General features: G+C 39.4%; 1 protein-coding gene across 1 annotated transcript in view; it reads left to right on the forward strand.

The window, feature by feature from the left end:
• SLC6A19 (solute carrier family 6 (neutral amino acid transporter), member 19) overlaps positions 1-17,913 on the forward strand; it is a 20,778-nt gene extending 2,865 nt beyond the window's left edge. The window contains exons 2-12 of the mRNA XM_009085238.1: positions 5,633-5,773; positions 7,251-7,388; positions 8,306-8,487; positions 9,239-9,349; positions 10,104-10,216; positions 12,489-12,617; positions 13,277-13,433; positions 14,035-14,239; positions 14,833-14,992; positions 16,283-16,445; positions 17,707-17,913. Of these exons, the coding sequence (XP_009083486.1) occupies positions 5,633-5,773; positions 7,251-7,388; positions 8,306-8,487; positions 9,239-9,349; positions 10,104-10,216; positions 12,489-12,617; positions 13,277-13,433; positions 14,035-14,239; positions 14,833-14,992; positions 16,283-16,445; positions 17,707-17,913 (1,706 nt within the window). The remainder of the gene's footprint in view (positions 1-5,632; positions 5,774-7,250; positions 7,389-8,305; positions 8,488-9,238; positions 9,350-10,103; positions 10,217-12,488; positions 12,618-13,276; positions 13,434-14,034; positions 14,240-14,832; positions 14,993-16,282; positions 16,446-17,706) is intronic.
• The last annotated feature ends 1,589 nt before the right edge of the window (positions 17,914-19,502 follow it).

Genomic DNA, 19,502 nt, shown 5'->3' on the forward strand with positions numbered 1-19,502 from the left:
TGGGGATTATGTTGCTATTCAGATCATCCCTGACATGATTGTTTTATCAAGTCCTAAAGCTCACTTTGGATATAACGGTGGATTATGGCTGTGCATTAAGAGATTTTAAAAAAAATCCAGCTATTTACCATGCAGTAAAATCCTCAGAGGATGAGGAAAAAGTCCTGTGTGATCACATGGTCAGATATTAGGTACATGCAGAATCAAGGTGGCATAGACTATCTCCTGAAAATGCTTTCTAATTTCTAAGGATTAACTTTGTTATCCTAACTTCTTTCTTTTTGAATATGAATTACTGATAAACATTCGGCTCATTTAGCATGGGCAAGGTATGGTAGCAACGATGTAGACAGTAATTCAGCCAAGGATACTCCCAAATGAGGCTGGATGTCCACTTACTTCGTGCATTGGTGTTTGCACATTTTATATTCCTTATGAAACATAAATGGGACTACAGTAAAGTATAAAATTTACCCTTGTAGTACTTGAACTTCAAAGAAAGTGTGTTGTGGGGTTTTTTTTTCTTTGCAAACTGTCTGTACTGAAGGTAGTTAGGAATACTGAGTTTATAGGTAACTCTTATTTTCAGATGTTTGAATTTAAATCTGGAGAGCTTCTTCTTCCTAACCACAACACTGTGGTGGTGTTTGAACACTGTGATACACACATGTAAAAGCTATGGTGTTTGCCTCAGTGCTTTCACCAGCTTAATGAGATTGAAATTTCCCTGCGTTTGATAGCTGTCTCTGATACTGCACATAGGTTTTGTTTATCTTTATTGAGCACGATGTCATTTAATCAACTGTTAAACATTTTGGTTTCATCCCTGATGACCATTATAAAAAAGAGGATGTGTATTTAATGTTTAAATCATTGATTAAAAAAAAGTCTTTAAGTCTATAGCTCACATAAGGAAACCTTGCCACTGCACAAGGGAGAACTTTTTTATTTCTGTGCATGCCATGAAGTGACAGTAATGACATCAGCAATTCCTCACTGGTGCCATCACTACAGCTGAGGTCTAAGAATATGTTAATATAGTAAGACATGTCCATCTGAAGTCTGCCTGCCTTCCCTTTATGAGGAATTATGTGAAAGCAATAATAATTTTTTCAATTTCACATTAGAAGCTCTTAAAGAATAATAGCTATAGAGATGTTCAGACCAAATATTATGTGTTCTGAAATACAGTATTGAAACAGGATGAGAATCTAATATCCCAGCTCTATGGTTTTCAGACTGGAATCGTAGTCTTCTTTACATACACCTGTACAGCATGTATTTTCAGATCATTGGTTTATTTGCTAGGCTCATAAAATTGTGACAGCTTAAAAGTATTGGGTTTTTTTTTTATGCCCCATATGAGCCTGGAAGGTTCTAAAGGGGTGTGGAAGTGGTTGAGGACATGGTTTGGTGGTAATCTCTGTGGTACTAAGTTAATGGTTGGAGTTGATGGTCTTAGAGGTCTTTTCCAAGCTTAATGATTCTATGATTCTATAAAATAGTTTTGCAGAGTCAAATTGTTATTATTTTTCCATTATAGCTTCTTTCAGAAAGATTGGAGAGAAATTGAGAGAAAAGGAAAATACAGCTGGGTTGGATATCTGAGCTAGCTGTTAGATTTGAACCCTGGAAAGAGAAGAACCCAAGAAAGTGGAAAAGTATTGTATATAGCTGAGAACAGTCATTTTATTTGTGCTGAAAATATAACAATATTCCTACAGCTAAATACTGGCAGTTTTACTTATTTGTCCAGATCTGACCTGGCACACCCTGGATTTTTAATTCGTTAGAGCTACCATACTATACACAGCTAGTCCTTCAGGCTGGAAATGCTTTTGTTGCATCTGTTTGCATAGAGATATAGATTCTGCGCTGCAGGTGTATGTACACACCATGTACTTTATGTCTGTGATAACAAAAGGGGTGGACAGAGACCCACCTGCTCCATTTGTGTCCATCCCAGAACATGAAATTTGCTTCCTGGTGATTCCAGGGTAGTGAGGAAGCTGGGGAGCTGTGAGCACACAGCACCCCTTTTTCATTTATTTTGTTCTTTTCCTCTTTTTCTATCTGCACAACAATGGTCATGGAGTCCCTTTATCTGACTGCTCTGTCAAAGATATTTTATGCTTAAAGATTTCTTCTATAGCATCTCAATAAAGGTACCTCTAAGTATCTTGAGGCCTCAGGAAATCCCCTGAAGCTGATAGAACACTCTTGGCATGGCCACCATAGAAGGTAGTTTAATTCTGAGAGTCTTTTCTTTGAAAGGTATGATAAGAAACAAGTGATCATAGATTGAAAAGGCTATGAAGGTTGTGTATTTCCTTATTCAACAAAATCTTTGACCCGACAGATAATTTATAATAAGTCTCTAAGTGGCCTTACTGTGACTCGATGTAACGTGTCCATTAGGAACACCTAAGCAGATCTGATTGTCAGTCCATTCTTAAGTTTCAAGAGATGATCCAAAATCACTGTAAGCTGAGTTTCAAAGGGTGGTAAGGACTTATCCTGAGTGCAAATGAGGAGTATCTGGATCAGGTAGCTCTGGGCTTAACTACTACCATTCCTGAAGAAGGGCTTTTACCAGAGAGAAGTGAGACTGTGTTGTAGCAGAGGCCTATTTGCCACCCAAATAGGGAGGTAAAAAGAAAACATCCAGATGAAACAGCTATACAAACTCTGTAGGGTCATGTTTCAGGCTCTTACAAGGTGTCTTGGGCTTGAAACAGAGAGAATGCTCTGGAACTAACGATTGCTAGTATAAACACAATGATCATCTTCTCTCATTCTCATGAGAGTTCCTGGTCAGTGTGACAGGAGGGAGCCTGTGTGCCAGCCTGACCTGAGGTTGGAGCATATAATATATTTCTGGCTGCTTGCAGTTCTACAATCTGATAAGTAACTTTGTCTCTGTGAAAGGCCAGAGTGTCTGTGTATGGAGGTTGCCCCACTGACCCTCCCATGTAGGAAGTAAGCCATCGGGATCTAGGGAGATGGAAGGCAACAGTGAGAGGGCACTCATTGCATGCACTGCAAAAATCTTGTTTCCTATGACAGCAAGAATAAACAGTTAGGAGGAGAATTATTCATATAAATAGGGTGGAGTATCAGTAGAGAACAAACTATTTGAAACAAAATCTGCGTGCACTGCATACCTAATCATCTGAAGAGGGGCCCTTAGATGTACATCAGTGCATGTTTCAGCACAGCTAAGCAAATCCATGCGGATAAAATGGGAGAAACATTTAGAAACTGAAAAGACAGAGAGAGTCAATTCCTTGCAGTGATGGAGTCAGACACAGTTTCAACAAATCCCAGAACCTCTGCCAACACTGGGTAAGACCATTTCATCATCAACAATGATGCCAGGCCACAGGCAGATGAAGAGTCCATCACCATTTCTTGCATAGCTGGTTACCTTTCAGCAGCCAGTCAACAAAGCATGGAGAGAGGGCTGCCTGGTCACATCAGACGTTAGTACCTTCTGCTGTCAATAATGTTCTAGAAGTCCCTGGAGTGGTGGAAGACAAAAGGAAGAACCTTGTTTTGGAAGTGATCCTAGTCTCTCAAAAACTGGAATATGCCCTAGAAGTTTCACATGCTTGTGACACAAAAATACATAGTCAGAGAAACACAAGCCAGGAACTGATTGCTTTAGCACCGACACCATTTGTAACAATATCTCAGCTAAGACCAAAGCGCTAAATTTGAATTTGCACCCAGAGGAGTTCAGTTTCCTCAAATCTAGGGTGGATCACCATGTTTCTTTCCTTTCTGGCATTACAAAATAGCCACTTTGCTCCAAGGTGAGACAGCACCAGCCTGGGGCTCCTAGATCTATCAGGTAGCTGCTCCACACTAATGCAAGGCTTTTCTTCTTTCAAGGACTATGTGGTCTACTGAAAAGGGGATGTATCTGAGATGCAAGAAATGGGGAAGAAAACAAATGGGATACTGTTCTCCTTGGAGAACATATGGAGGCATAATCCTTTTCCTGAGGTGATAGACTGACACAGAAGAAAGATAGGAAAAGTCACCAAAGTTGGAAGTTTAGCAACCTCTTCTACAAATAACGATTCTTAATGAGTCCTTCAGTCTTTGACTAATAAAAAGTATGTCTCAAGTTAGCTACACTTCTGGCTTTCACCTGAAACCTTTTTGGTTTGGCAGTCTACATTTTTACAGCAACAGCTAGTTTTGAATACATGCAGGATGAGTTACACTGATTTTAAAAATTGAAAAGTTATTGGTAAGAAGGATTTTTGTGTTGCTAAATGACATGCTTTCTAGAAGTCTGAGAATATCATGTCTGTACAGCTACCTTTGGCAACTAGCTTTACCAAAAAATTTATTTCCTGGTGTATCAGTGATTAGTCATTCATCCTGAAGAGTGGCATGTGTCACAAAGGGCTCAGCATTTTGAATAGTATGCTATGTATTCAAAACTACAGATTTTGATTAGAAAACCTAAAAAAAAAAGAAAGACAGCTAAGTAACTAGCACAATTTGAATTCCATCAGAGAAGAAAACAAAAAGTATAGTTGGCTGATTTCATTACAATAGTGACCACTTGATACCACAATATTGTTTTTAGCAGACTTTATTGAAGTACACAGAAAATCAAGGCTTTGCAGTAATGATTGTTTCTAAACTCCTACATAGCTGACATCAAGAAGATACTCCATGAAGCAGACAAGTGTGCAGTTCAGACCTTCCAAAAGCATTCAGCTTCCTTGAATTCAAAACGATAGTTTTCATTCTTCAAATTTCCTCTTTCACTTGCTATCCGATTTTCATTGCATGTGTGAGGAAGAAGTCAGCAAATACCCAGGCCTGAACCATTCACATACTGAATTGCACTTTTTTTAAAATGCATTCAAATTATTTATCTCTATTTAGATTAGGAAGATAAAGGCATCCTGTAATGACAGATAACTATAATTGTATTTCTTAGCAATATTCAAGCATGTGACTCTGCACTTTGGTAGTCCAGTAACGTGTTCTGCGTTATCTCCCTTATCCAAGGTACACCTTGTTCAGGAAAGAATTAATTTAGACTACTTGTCCTGTACTAACCAGCTTTCTCATAATTTACAAGGTTTGAACCCTGTACTTCAGATCTCTTCTAATCAAATATAAAGGCTGTTGAACACAGACACCAAGAACATATTATTATTTTCTGCAGACAGTCCCTGGCTCCTGCCTAATCTTTCGAGGCATGTTGCTTAGTTCATTCAACTATTTCATACACTTGGCATGAGCCACAACTATAAAACCATAATCGTTTGCTAAAAAAGGAAAAAGAAAGAAATCATTCCAGGAAAGTAACTACCTTTCCTCCATTTGCAATACAAAGGTGGTGTTTTCAAAGTTTAACCTTGAGAGTATATAATTTATTTTTATATTTGTCACTTGGGAAGAATAAGAATTCCTACCTGAAATCACATACGTAATCAAGTCTGCCATTTGGGCAATCAGGCACAACATTGCTCAGAAACCAGAGAAGGGTTTTCACCATGATGCTTACAATTTCCTTACTATGGTAAAAGCTCACAAACATAATGTTTGTGCTTTGTTGCAGCATTTCACTGATGGGAATTGTTATGTTTCTTATCCATTGCAGGAGCCTTCATGATCCCTTTCCTGATTTTGCTAGTCCTGGAGGGTATCCCCCTGCTTCATCTTGAGTTTGCCATTGGCCAAAGGCTGAGGAAAGGCAGTGTGGGTGTCTGGAGCTCTATCCACCCTACCCTGAAAGGGGTTGGTAAGTCTGCAGAGGATACAAAAAAACACCTGTCAAAGCACAAGTCTCTGAACAGATAAACTAAAGAGCAAATCTTCCAAGACTTTATCCTGGTGTGCCATAAGAGATTCCAGGATTTATTATTTTTCTCTTCTTCCTACCTCTCCATTGATAGGTCAAACTAATTATGATAAAGCACTATGACAATTTTGTGTCCACATTCGACATACTGTGGGCCCAGTTAAAACCTTTCTCTAATTTGAGATCAATTCCAGGCTTCAGAGATATTTTCTGTGTTATTGATATTGGCTGTTTTTACCATTGGGATGAATGTTTAAATGTGCCAAAAAATCTGTTCTATAAATAACTAATTGCTGAATCTTTATCTGGTAGAGCTCAGCTCCATGTAATGTTACTTTCTTGCATCTGAGAGGTACCATTCCAAACAGCATTTTGCAGAAAATGCGTCTTCACATCTGTACCAGACTTCCAAGTATTCAAGCACTCCATTTAAAAATGTAGTAAAAGCAGAATTATGCACACAACATAAGAAAATCCATTACACAGGAAACACAGGAGGTACCATCTGAACAGCAGGAAAAACTGTGATGGTAACAAAGCACTAACACAAGTTGCCCAGAGAGGTTTTGGAGTCACCAGCCTTAGAGATATTCAAAGTCTGCCTGGACATGGTCCTGGGCAACTGGCTCTAGGTGGCTTTGCTTGAGCAGAAGGTTGGACCAGATGACCTCCAGAGATCCCTTCCAACCTCAGCCACACACTTGAAAAGGAAGAAACACAGCCAGCTAGAACTGTTTTGGCATCACTGCGTTTGTAAATCAGTAACAAAAGATAATTGTTCATTGCATCTGGAATTTTTCAAGTTTCTTTAGAACCTAAGAGCCCTCAGGGGGTAATCATTAGCATTTACTGTCTGCCAGAGAAGTCACCAGAGGCTGATTACTTGGGAGCAAGCAGAGAAGGAGAGATACCAGCTTGAATTCTGTGCCTTGTCACAGATTGTGCCTCCTGGCAGCTATCCACCCTATACACCACGACCTCTGCTGACCTCTGCAGTGACATTGTGGAAGAAGATGACTGTCTGTGTCTCATTTAGGCAAAATCCCAAGCCAGCTGAGTTGTACATGTACCTAGCATCCTGACCTCCCTAGATACCAGCTGGCAACACTTGAACAGGATTGCATGGTGTCTGTCGGGAGTTAGTCCGCTAGTAATATTTGCTCCTAAGTTGGTGTCAGCTTCAGTCTCAAAGCAGTTTTAGGATGTATGTCGACATAGGACTCACCTGCCCAACCTTTAACAAACCATAATTGAACCTACATTCCAAATAAAGAGAGGAGAGGGGAAAGGCTATAAACCATGGAATTAGGGTGAGGAGGGGAGGAAGAAAAGGTTGAGGCTCATACCATACATTTTGATATGTCTTGTATACAAGAGTGTTTAAATTTACATTGTGTTCTGATTTAATTTTTTTCAGGCATAGCATCAATGTTTGTGTCCTTCCTGGTGGGTTTATATTATAACACTATTATGGCCTGGGTGATGTGGTATTTCTTCAACTCCTTCCAAGAGCCCCTGCCTTGGAATAACTGTCCTCTCAATGAAACCAGAACAGGTATATTTTATGAAAGATTGTATTTTGTTGTGCAGTGTACATTTCTGTTTCTAGCAATTAGCCTAATTGAGCCTCTCTCTGAAAACAATAACAATAAGGCATGGCAGTCCTGTAAGGCACATTGAGCTATTTTGATACTTGTGTTTTGTAAAAGTTCACATTATATCAAATGTGATATGCTTAATCTTTGAGGCAAACTTTGACTTTTTATATGAACCTCCAGGGCCAATTTTGACAGATGTGCTCATATTCAGAATATTCACGAAGTGCAAGTCTAGCATAAACATTAACATTTTCCAGATTTAGGTAATGTGTTTCATCCATCTCTTCACCAACAGCCCTCCATGAGCATACTGAAAAGGAAAAAAATAAAATAAAATTCATAATGCACATGAAATACCTGTGTCTCTCAATCTGACAAGTCTATAGCTCCTTGGAAACTGCTTGATGACAGCAACTTTGTTTTCTGTAGTCAGCCTCGCATGAAACACTATGAAGCAGATCTTTCTGGTGGGTCAGGGAACAGCTATTCAGAGCTCTCTCCTCCCAGAAAAAGTATGAAAAGCCTTATCTAAGATCATGCCAGGGCAGGATATTGCAGAGGTCAGGGCAGTGCAGCAAGCTGAGAATATGACTTGAGCTGACAAGGCCTTCAACGATGCTCCAAAATAGAGAAAGACAAAATATTGCTGATCTGAAGGAGGTGTGGAAGAGGAAGAGCCACTATATTACAATCCCTGCTAAAAAAAAGGTCTCATTTTGCCATGAAACCAGCTTCTAAGAATCTGAAATTTGCCAAGAACAAATTCATTGGCATAGCGTGGTACAATTTAGAGCACTGGTGTTTATTATTTTGCTTCTTTTTTTTTTAAAGTTAATGAAAGATATAGGGAATTACAATCATTTTGTGGTTACAGATTATGTAGAAGAGTGTGCCCGAAGCTCTCCTGTAGATTACTTTTGGTACAGAGAAACATTAAACATCTCCACTTCCATTGATGATTCTGGCAGTATACAGTGGTGGCTTTTGCTGTGTTTAACATGTGCATGGGGTGTACTGTACGTGTGCACAATCAGAGGCATCGAAACAACAGGAAAGGTACTCTATTATGTTTTTTTATGAGATGATATTCATCATGCTGTTGTGATTCCTTATTTATAAAGGCTTAATCATACCATAGAAATTGTCTCTTTCTTGAGTAAAAGCATGTCTAAAACTTCATTTGTCATCACTGGTGATGCTTTTTGAAAAAGGAAGGTGAATTAAATGGAATTTGGTTTGATTTGATTTGATTTATGTGGAAATTTTTTTGAGCATATTTCTTCCTTTTCCTTCCAGGACCTAGTAAAACATTCTTTAGGCATTACCACCTTAACACTGATATTAAATAATGCAGGATGGAGGGACTCTCTTTGTATTACTGCCATTCTCTTCAAAACATGCATGTAGAGATTTATTTGGGTTTGTTCTAGTCTTTAATATTATCTCTTTGAAAGTATGACCAATATTCTGCTGCCCAGCAAAGCCCTAAGTCCATCCTTGCATCCACCTGGTCTTGGGGATTAGATTATTTTTGATGCTGCTTTTGAATGATCTGCATTGAATTTTGACAATGACAATTTGTCTTAAAGAGACCACAATTGCTGAAAAAATGTCTATTATCACAATGTACCACACTGCTTCACTTGAACATATTTTTCTGTAGTGTGCTAATTGTGACTCGCTTGGAACTTGCCATTATTGCTAGTCACTGTACCTTGTTTATTCCCCCCCTTTACTTCCCTGCAGTGCTATTTTTATTCAAGTGTTCTGTTTTATTTAACTGCTTTATATGCATGCTTCTTGTCAGGCTGTGTATGTAACATCAACCCTTCCCTATGTTGTGCTCACCATTTTCCTCATCCGTGGCTTGACTCTGAAAGGATCAACCAATGGAATTGTGTATCTCTTCACCCCTAACGTAAGTCACTGCATGGTTCATCCCTTAGTGAATCACGATGTAGTTCTCTCTGTAATTAACCACTAGCTGAAAAGTAGCCCTCTCTGCTAGTGCTTTTCTAACTATTCATCAGACACCATAAAAATCTTGATTCTGGGAGGTGAATCCTTTGCATTGTATGTAGAAAATGTAGATATATACACAAACATTTTCTCTCTCTCCACCCACCATGAAAATCTGTCACGAAAAATTGAAGGATCATCACAGATCAGTGTGATGGGGTAGCCATAAGGGGATTTCTTTTCCTGTATTGCAGTTGAGAATAAGTCTAACTTTAAAGCACAAATCATGTATTTGGGAGTGGAGTCAATCTAAAGGCTACATGGACTAAAGACATAAGAGAATTGTTTAACTATATAACTTTTTTGAACAAAAATAAAAGGGCTATAATTTTCCATAATAAAACCCCTGGATGGTCATTATTAATGCTAAACAATAAACGCCTTTTCTGGAAACAAGCATGACAGCTGTCAGGTGTGGAAAGTATGCTTTTAATCAATTTTCAAAGGGTTTGTATAAAAATCACAGATAGGTTTTCTTTTGGGGAAAAAACAAAGGAAGTTTGACGAAAATATTGACCTATTTGTCAAAATTATTCAAAACCAGAGAGTTTTGCATGGTTGATGTTCTTGATTTCGTTACTGTTTTAAATCTCTTATACTCGGTTTAAATAGCAATTTTTGATATGCTTAAAGCTGTATGTCTGATGCCTCAGGTTACAGAGCTGGCGAACCCAGTGACATGGCTGGATGCAGGTGCTCAGGTGTTTTACTCTTTCTCCCTGGCCTTCGGAGGCCTCATTTCATTCTCCAGTTACAACTCTGTTCAGTAAGTAGCCAGGCAAAAGCCAAATTTTATATGAATATTTCATTCTTTCAAATGTAACATCTCTACTTTTGCCCTATTGTTACTTGGGACTGGGACACCAGCCCCTCAGATGTATCTCCTCTGACTGATCCTCGCTCTCCTGAGCCAAGATGCTGTCCCAGTGCTGGCTGACTTCCTATAGAAAGATGTGTTGGTGCTGGGTAGAAAGAATAGGACCCACCATCAGCTGATGAGCAGGAGCTTCCTCTGTGGGAATGCTCAGTGCATGGTGATGCCCTTGGTCTCTGTGCTGTCAGAGCAGGGTGGCAGTATATACATTTCAAAGCAATTCACAGGTTACAACTTGAATCTTTAGCTTAGAGATGAAGAGATATATCTTATTTCAAAATTCAAATTCAGCTCCTTCATATATGTGCAGGGAAGACATGGTTGGAGTATGAACTCCCATCATCCAGGGACTGACCCAGCCTGCAAATTATCATGCAGTGGTATATACTACACTCTCCCTCACAAAATATTGGAGCAACCACCAATGCCTCCTGGTACCTGCCATCCATTCAGCTCTGTCCTCTTCAAAGGCAAACTGTGTGGCATTCTCTAACCTAGTATTTTTGATAAATGCCTCTGAATTAAGTTTTGGATACATGGACTGGCCATGAGTTCAGAAATCTGTGTTTCAGTTTTGCCTCAGGTTCAATCACACCACACCAGCGTTTCAGTCACTGAGGTAGTTCCCTGCCAGCACTCTTGATTTCAGATGTTTTTTAAATAATCATCTGGCAGTTTTGGTGCCCACAAATCCTGGTGAGAGGTGTCAAGCCCTGCTTCATGGCCAAGTCAATGTCCCACAACCAGAGGGAGCAGGACTGAGAGTGTTCTAAATCTTTCCAAAAGACAAAAAGAAAAGGAGCAGTGTCCTCCTGCTTTTCCAACACGTGGCTGTGGCACTTGGTCATGCCCCTTCGATGTCCAGTCGTTCATGACTTAAGGAGAAAACTACAGAAAGTAATTAAACTCCCATGGAAATACAAGAAAAAAACCCCATGCAAATTCTACAGTATTACACTTAGTGTTGGGCCACCTGCAGTCCACATCAGCTGGACCAGGTGTCAGTGGCTCTGCTCCAATATGGTTTGGAAGTAGAAAAATCTCAGGAAATACCCTGAGGTTTCAATGCCATCAAGGATTCACTGATTCATAGCAAGAAGACGCTTGAGCATCTTACTTTCTCTAAAAGGAAAAAATGTTTTTATCAAGCCTGTCATTGAGAATCTTATGCTACAATGAGAAAAACTGACACGAGAGTACAGCAGGGAATTTCCATTCAGTGCCCTACACCCAGTAAAAACCTATTTTCAATGCTATAAAGGAGGAAAGGACACAGTGTGATGGGTCTTGCTTGGACAGGCTTGTCCGTTCTCTCCTCTTGAAGGTGATCACAAAATTGAATATGACAACATCAAGTTAAGCTCCATAGTCCTCTCCAGCCCAGGAGAAATAAGGTATCTACAACTTTGCAGCCTCTCATAAAACCATTAACTAATTCAATATTGATATTTTATCTTGCCCCTCAGATGAAAGTCTATTTCTGGCTCTGCAATTTTTTCATCTTAGCACAGACTGGCCTCCAAGAAGAGCTTGCAGCAGAGAAATCTCTACAAACAGCTTCTCTGTCCAATCTTATCAGCATAACATTCCATTATATTTCCAAATCTTGTGGACATTTTCAACCATCTTTTGTCCAACAGTCAAGCAGAACTGTTCCCAAGTACTCTTGGCTACTGCAGTTTCAACATACCTAAGTTCTATGGAAACTTTTGTTCACTTTTCCTTTCTAACTATCTGAATTCAAACCCAAATCTTTCACATTGCAGCAGAATCCACCAGCAGTGAAGATGCAGCCCATGGCAATGTGTTTCTCCACGCATGCAGGCCAAGCATGAAAAGAAGGAGACATGCTCATTTGCCCCTCATACTTTACTTTCTGTTACGCAGACATGAAAGCAACTCAGGCAGTTATTCCTTATGAATAGGATTATTTGAAGGGGAAAAGACCCAATCAAACCAAACCCAAACCATAGACATTACTTTGCTTAAGGAATCAAGTTTTAACTTACTAAATCCATCCCTAACATCAGTACTTGTGTGTTCTTAGAGGGTACACTAATGTACCTATGCATGTGTAGACTACTTTTTTGGCCTTGGTAGTCAGTTTTAGTATTTATTTTGGGAATGTGTTTGAAATCCATTGTTTCTTCTCTTCGAATTGCAGCAATAACTGTGAGAAAGATGCTGTGATTGTCTCAGTGATCAATGGTTTCACATCCATCTATGCAGCAACTGTCATATACTCCATCATTGGATTCAGAGCCACAGCAAGATATGATGACTGTTTTGACAAGTAAGTTACTAGGAAAACAAAACAACCCACAAAATATGCAGGTGTTTGTTTGGTTGAGACAGCTCTGTTAGCCTGATGATAATCAATTTATCATTTCTGTATAACTGCAGCTCTTCACCAACATGGTATGAGAACTACTCATTACTTTAAAAATTAGAATCTTGTGGAATAAATCCCATAGAAACTGATAATTGTAGAGCCACCTTGAGCTTAAATGCTTAGGTCTCATCAGAGATGCCTCATTTTGCCAGGGCAACCAGACTTCCTTCTAACCGTGACTGCCAGACTCCGTGGGTTCCAGTCTGGTTCCTCCACATTCAACCGTGAAATTGCATGATTCATAACTGCAGACGACTTGCACATTCCCAGAAACTTCTCACTCTGGGGACTAGTGCCCAGTCTGCAATGCAAAGATAGGCACCTAACTCCTGCACAGGTTCCTAGAGTGTCTGCCCATTTAGCTGGCATCTGCACCATGAAAGACAGTGTCAGACTCACCCTGGAAGAAGAAAGAAAGAATTGCACATGCACATTTGCTGGACTTTCCAGTTTCAAAATCTGACATTGACGATGTGATCTTAATAACCTGATGATAAAAATGAATCCTGAGGATGCTTACAAACAAATAATTTCAAATAACTTGCTTTTCCCTTTTTCAGAAATATCCTTACGCTGATGAATGCATTTGACTTGCCAGAAGGTAATGTAACCCAAGAAAACTTCGTACAAATGCAGCAGATTTGTAACATGACTGATCCAGCAACTTTTGCAAGCCTGAAGTTTGAAACCTGTGATCTGGAAACTTTTCTGAATGATGTAAGCTAACACCCTAACTTATACTGATAACCTTAAATATGGTAGGAATGCATAGCAATTATTTAATTGCCTAATACTTTTTCTTCTGAGGTTGTTGGGTTTAAATATATTTCCATTGAAGGACTGCAATTGGTCTGGAATGCTCTTGGACTGAAGAAATGTTTTTGTTTGCCCCATTTTGCTTCCAAAGAGAGAAACTGTTTAATTCCCCTGAAAATTACTGGCAGTCTGTCAGACCAATAACTCAAACCACAAGTGTTCTAGACTGGCCTCATGTAGCTGGTGAAATGGCAGCGGGTATTTCTCTGGAACTAGCTGGTGCAGACATGGTGGGACAAGATGACTAGGGAAGGGACACTCTGAGTGAGGTTAAAAAGGTGATGAGTTACAGGCAGGTGTCCATGAAATTCCATGAAGCAGAATATGAAATAGAATTTGTATATATTGTAGTAAATATATTGCCATATTAGGAAGTCTTTGTGGAAACAAAAGGTATTATGGTATGGTGTGGCATACACAAAGTCTAATGAATAACAATGTAAATTTAAGTGCTGCACAATGTTAATGAGCCTAATTTTAGAGCTTCTGAAATCTTCCACAGGGAGCTGAAGGAACTGGCCTTGCCTTTATTGTCTTCACTGAAGCTATCACCAAAATGCCTGTCTCACCTTTGTGGTCCATTCTCTTCTTCATCATGCTCTTCTGTTTGGGTTTGTCATCTATGTTTGGCAATATGGAAGGTGTGCTTGTACCTTTACAAGACCTTAAGATTATACCCCCCAAAGTGCCCAAGGAACTTATTACTGGTAAGTGCATTTTTAGAGACAAGTGCTCTCTCTCTGTTCCCCAGGGACCAGCTTGTATGCTGGAAAAGCAACTCACCACCCATCTACCTTCCGATCTGGCATGGTCCTAAGACACCCAGATAACCTACTGCAGGTTTTCTCATGACTCCTTATGACAGCTCCTGCAAGGTTCCTTTTGAGCCTGCAGTCAGCTGCTCATCCTTTGGCTTGCCCACCAGTCTGCTCATGATGACTCTCATCAACTCCAGTGGGAAGCTGAAGGACCTGAGTCCTTCACCCAGGGAGGATTTCTTTCAGAGCAACATTGTCCCACTGACTAGAAGAAAGAGGACCTGAGATCTCTCCTCAACTTGCTCCCATTTTGTTAGCAGCATCTCCCACCCCTGCAATGTAAGGAGAGTTTTGTCACTTTACCAGAATAGAAGCATGGCTTATCAGAGTGCCATTAAAAAACAAAGCTGTGACCTTCAGGCTGCAAGAGTTACTCATAAAGCTTCATAGTTACTGGGGAAAACAACTTTTTTTTTTAAATACTTTTGATTTTGCTTTTTTTGACTAAGTGTGCTTTTGGGTTTTTTTTTGTTTTCCTACAGGTCTCGTTTGTGTGGTGTGCTATTTTCTAGCTTTTATTTTTGTGCTGAATTCTGGTAATTACTGGCTGACTCTATTTGACAATTTTGCTGGCTCAATTCCCTTGCTGATAATTGCATTCTGTGAGATGTTTTCTGTCGTCTACATTTATGGAATAGACAGGTATGAATACAGCTTAAACATTGCTAGATACCAGTGCATAAAGGGATTAGTTGTGTAGCTACAATCTTGCTGCACCTCTGTGCATAGAATTTCTGTTCTAGAAATTACTGAAATTATACAACTGTAGTTTAAGGTTGCCTTTATTATTTAAGTTTCTAAAATAGTTCTTAACAAAAAGAAAAAATGCTTGTTAAGAATTTGCATGTGAAAGTTTGCCATATTATTAATATATTACAATAAATAATGCTCTATAACAACCAGCTAAAAGAAACATATCCCTAAAATATCACAAGAAAATATTAGTCATTGACATGTGCCCTAGAGTGTAATAATATGAGTGCAAATAAATTGCTTTCAAAGTAGGCATCAGCATGTAGGTATTTGCAACAGTTACAGAAGTGCCACTATAGTTTATTTACATTTCAAATACTGTGGCATTTGCAAAAACCCTTTGTCAGGATAACTGCATTAAGCATTTAATTAGCAGAAACAAAGTACAAGTACACTGGCACTGAGCTGAAAGTTCAAAACAGAGGTATATCCTAGGAGTGTTTGCAATGAATGCCACATGATGCTGCCTAATGCAGGATCTCCAGGCAGGCTGCAGATACGGTTTTACAGCAGGATGCAAATCCAAGACTACTGATATACGTTCTTAGCTGATAGATTCAGAATTTTATCAGTTGTAACAGTGAGTAATTATCCTCTCAACTTTCTAGAGATGTAATAAATCAAATTGCAGCATCTCTATGTTTATAATAAATACATAAGAAATGAAAAAAAGGGTGGGAAATTCATTCACCCATAGGATTTTTTTGAACCTGTGCCAGATCCTCCAGCTGCTGCTCCTGGCATTGGGGTGAATGCCCTTGTGGCCCAGATGCATAGAATCTAAAGAGTGAAATTACTGCAATTAGCTTTTGTTCTTTTTTTTATCTGTGTCATTCCTTTTAGGCAGCACTGAGCAAAAAAAAATCATGAAGCAATACTGAAATATGTTTGAGGGAAGGTCCATCTGCATTGTCTCTTTCCTCTTGAAAATATTTCACATATGCTTCACAGAATTTGAGATTTCCAAAAATAATTTTCCTGACTTAAAATGATATGTGCCTTAAGTTGAACTACTTAGGTCTAATTCTTGATACTGTTGTCAATCCTGGTTTCACTCTGACATTAGAGAAGTCCTGGGAAGCACAGCTAGGGCTAGTCTAGACTTCCCTGTTTATGAGCAGGCACTCTTTGATCCTCATTAGTTTTTACAGTCCTGAACTTCCTGATTTTTGTTTCTAGGTTTAACAAGGATATTGAATTCATGATTGGCCACAAGCCCAATATTTTCTGGCAGGTTACCTGGAGACTTGTCAGTCCTCTTATTATGTTAGTTATCTTCTTCTTTTATTTCGTGGTGAAAGTCAATGAAGAACTGCTTTACAGTGTTTGGGACCCTAACTATGTAAGTATATAAACTAAAATATGTTTTAATAATTTTTTTAGGCATTCTTCTTTAATTTAAGAGTCATGGTCTGTTATATTCATCTCCCATTTGAAACAGTTTTCTGGTAAAAAACTTACTACAAGTAATAATAAAAACTAACAGACAAATAAGTCCTAAATTCAGCTGTAATGCCTGCAACTGATACATACAACTTGCCTTTATTGTCTTCACTGAAGCTATCACCAAAATGCCTGTCTCACCTTTGTGGTCCATTCTCCTGACTAGCTTTTCCAAAGTGGACAAAACCAAAACACTAGCCCAGTTTTTGTGCAAGACTGAAACAGATGTCAGTTTCCCAGCAAGGATTGTAGAAGATCTGGAAATGTCACAGTCTTTCTGTGTTGACAAAGGACCAAATCCGTGAACCCGTCTTGATACTGCACTTGTTTGTGCTTGCATTTAAAATCATGGGACAGTAGTAGTGCTGGTTACTCATCACTGACGGAAGAAATTCATATTCACATCCAGATATCTTCTTTCTCTTCCAAATGTATTGGTATGATTTAAATTCTAATTGCAGCAATAAGTTACCTACTTTTCCTTTCCTTCCCTTGCAGAATAAAAGGATGCATGTGGTACAGAGAGGGCATATTAGAAAAAATCTGGGTCCCATCATTTTGTCCACCACCCCATCTCTTCCCTGCCTAACTCTATGTTGTGTTCTGTGGCCTTATACCAGTCATCATCCTCAAAGCAGAAAAAGTCATGCAGCGCAATCAATTTGTAAAGATGAATTTCAGTTTTCGTAGGGCAGAGACAGAAAGGGAGATAAAGGAAGATGGGGAAATGGGACTGCTTTCTTCTCTCCTCCTTGACAACCTCACTTCCTTCTTAATAATGTTTTGGCCCTCTCTCACCCTTTGATTTCAGCCTTCCCACCCAAAGGTCATTTGGCCTCCAAACCCTGGTGGCCTGCCAGCCCCCCCAGCCCCACATTCCTTTGTGCCCAGGGAGCAGGGCAGCCCCCCAATCTCCCTTCACGGCTCTTGTTTCTTTCCGGCCATCTTCTTGCCATCAATTTTAAGTAGAAACAAGTCCAAAACAGCTGAGATTGGAAACTCTTGAGCTGGAAGCTGCTGTGGAATTGGCAAATTACTGTGCTGTTGTGACCAGCTACTGCTCCAATTGCATTTTTGTTCTGTTGAATTATTGAATGTGTTCATGTTCCCAGGTATTTGCTCCTCACAACTTTTTACAACTTGATTGTTTGCTCTTTCAGGAGGAATTCCCCAAAACCCAGAAGGTTGAATATCCCTCTTGGGTATATGCTATCATTGTGATCCTCGCTGGAGTGCCTAGTTTGACCATCCCTACCTTTGCCATCTACAAAGCCATCAGGAATCACTGTCAGAAAAAAAATGATCGTGCAGGCCTTATCACTACATCCGAGACTCAAGTGAATGGAAGCTTGAAGTATTTATCATAAAACCATTTTTTAAAATATGGAAGGATGTTTTGTCAGTGAGGAAAGTAAAAAAAATATTATTTTTTTGCAAGAATCAGGAGTTAATTTTATTTTCATATGAGGATAACTGTGTGTTGTTTCCAGGTAAACATTTACTTAACAATGCAATGCACTGTGAAGAGCTGATGGCCTGGCTCCTGGAAGCAAAACAGTGACATTGGCAAGTGATGAGGGCACCAGGTCAAATCATTTGTCCTCCTTCTGGTTTTGAAGCCAGCTTGTTTGAAACTGAATTTCAACCCCTCTGCTTGGGGACGCACTCTGCTTGAAATGCCATAAGTGACTCTTCCATTTGCAGTCATTTGGGTGGCCAATATGAAGGGTAACTTAATACTGTCTTCTCTTGCACATTAAATTGTTTTTACTTTACATGCCACTGTGTTGCACGAAGTCTCCAATATTATTTGTCTCATGTAGAAGTTTAAAATATTTAATAAAACCATTTCTAAGTCTGAGAATGACATCTTGATTCATTTAGAATTCCAGATATTTCTTAAATTGCCTATTATTTCCAAGTTCCCAGCAGATACCATTGCTTTTGATGCTGAGAGCAGAGATAATCTTGCAATGGGGCAGCAGCAGTTCAGGAAACAGCAAAATCTGCCTTCTCTGGCACCCATGAGCAAGGGATGCACCACTTGCCTGGGAGGTCCATGCCAATGGAAGATCTAAGGCACCTAAGTGGTGCAAAGCTTCTTGGCCTCATCTGTTACAATCAAGGTGGGTGGCACTTGTTCATGTATAGACTGACAGAGATGCACACCTGCATTACAATTAACTCAAGCTTCTAACTTCCATGTGACCCAGAGGAGCTCAGTGAGGATTCCCATTGCTCATGTGGCCACTGGAGAGAGAAAGGAGCACCATTAAAGCACCCAGATGGAATGTCAGAAGCAGACAGTGTACAAGTCCCATCTGGAGAGTTAGCCCTGTTCATCCAGCTGTCTGTGTATATTTGTATCACATTGCAGCAATTTACTCACCTTTTAAAATAAGAATTTACACCTTGACACTCACCTATAATCAAAACACTCTCTTACAAGAACTAGATATACTTAGGGCATATTTACTCTAGGGTGTATCTTTAGAGTAGCATATCTGCGCTAAATAGGAAGTCAAGGCATTGCATATGTAGTTCTTGGAATCATAGAATCAATGGTTTGTGTGAGAAGGAACCTTAAAGATCATCTATTCCAACCTCTCTGTCATGGGCAGGGACACCTTTCACTAGAGCAGGTTGCTCAGAGCTCCATCCAACCTGGCCTTGAACACTTACAGGAATGTAGCATCCACAGCTTCTCCCACCAACCCATTCCAGAGAATTTGAATGATTAATATAATTTGCATTCCAAATTCAATTTTTTGAATTATTTGAATGCTAGTAAATATTTAAACTATTTAAAGATGTCATTCTTTAATGGGAAACACATCTTTTGTCAGATTTTTCTGCTGATAAAAAAGCTCAGCCACTAGGAATGTGTAAAATGAGTTTGAAGCAGTTGGTTGCAAGAGGTAGGTAGGGAAAATCAGCTTGTTGATAGAAGGCCCCA

The sequence above is a fragment of the Acanthisitta chloris genome, unplaced genomic scaffold, assembly GCF_000695815.1.
Source record: "Acanthisitta chloris isolate BGI_N310 unplaced genomic scaffold, ASM69581v1 scaffold10572, whole genome shotgun sequence".
In the NCBI taxonomy this organism is placed as follows: domain Eukaryota; kingdom Metazoa; phylum Chordata; class Aves; order Passeriformes; family Acanthisittidae; genus Acanthisitta; species Acanthisitta chloris.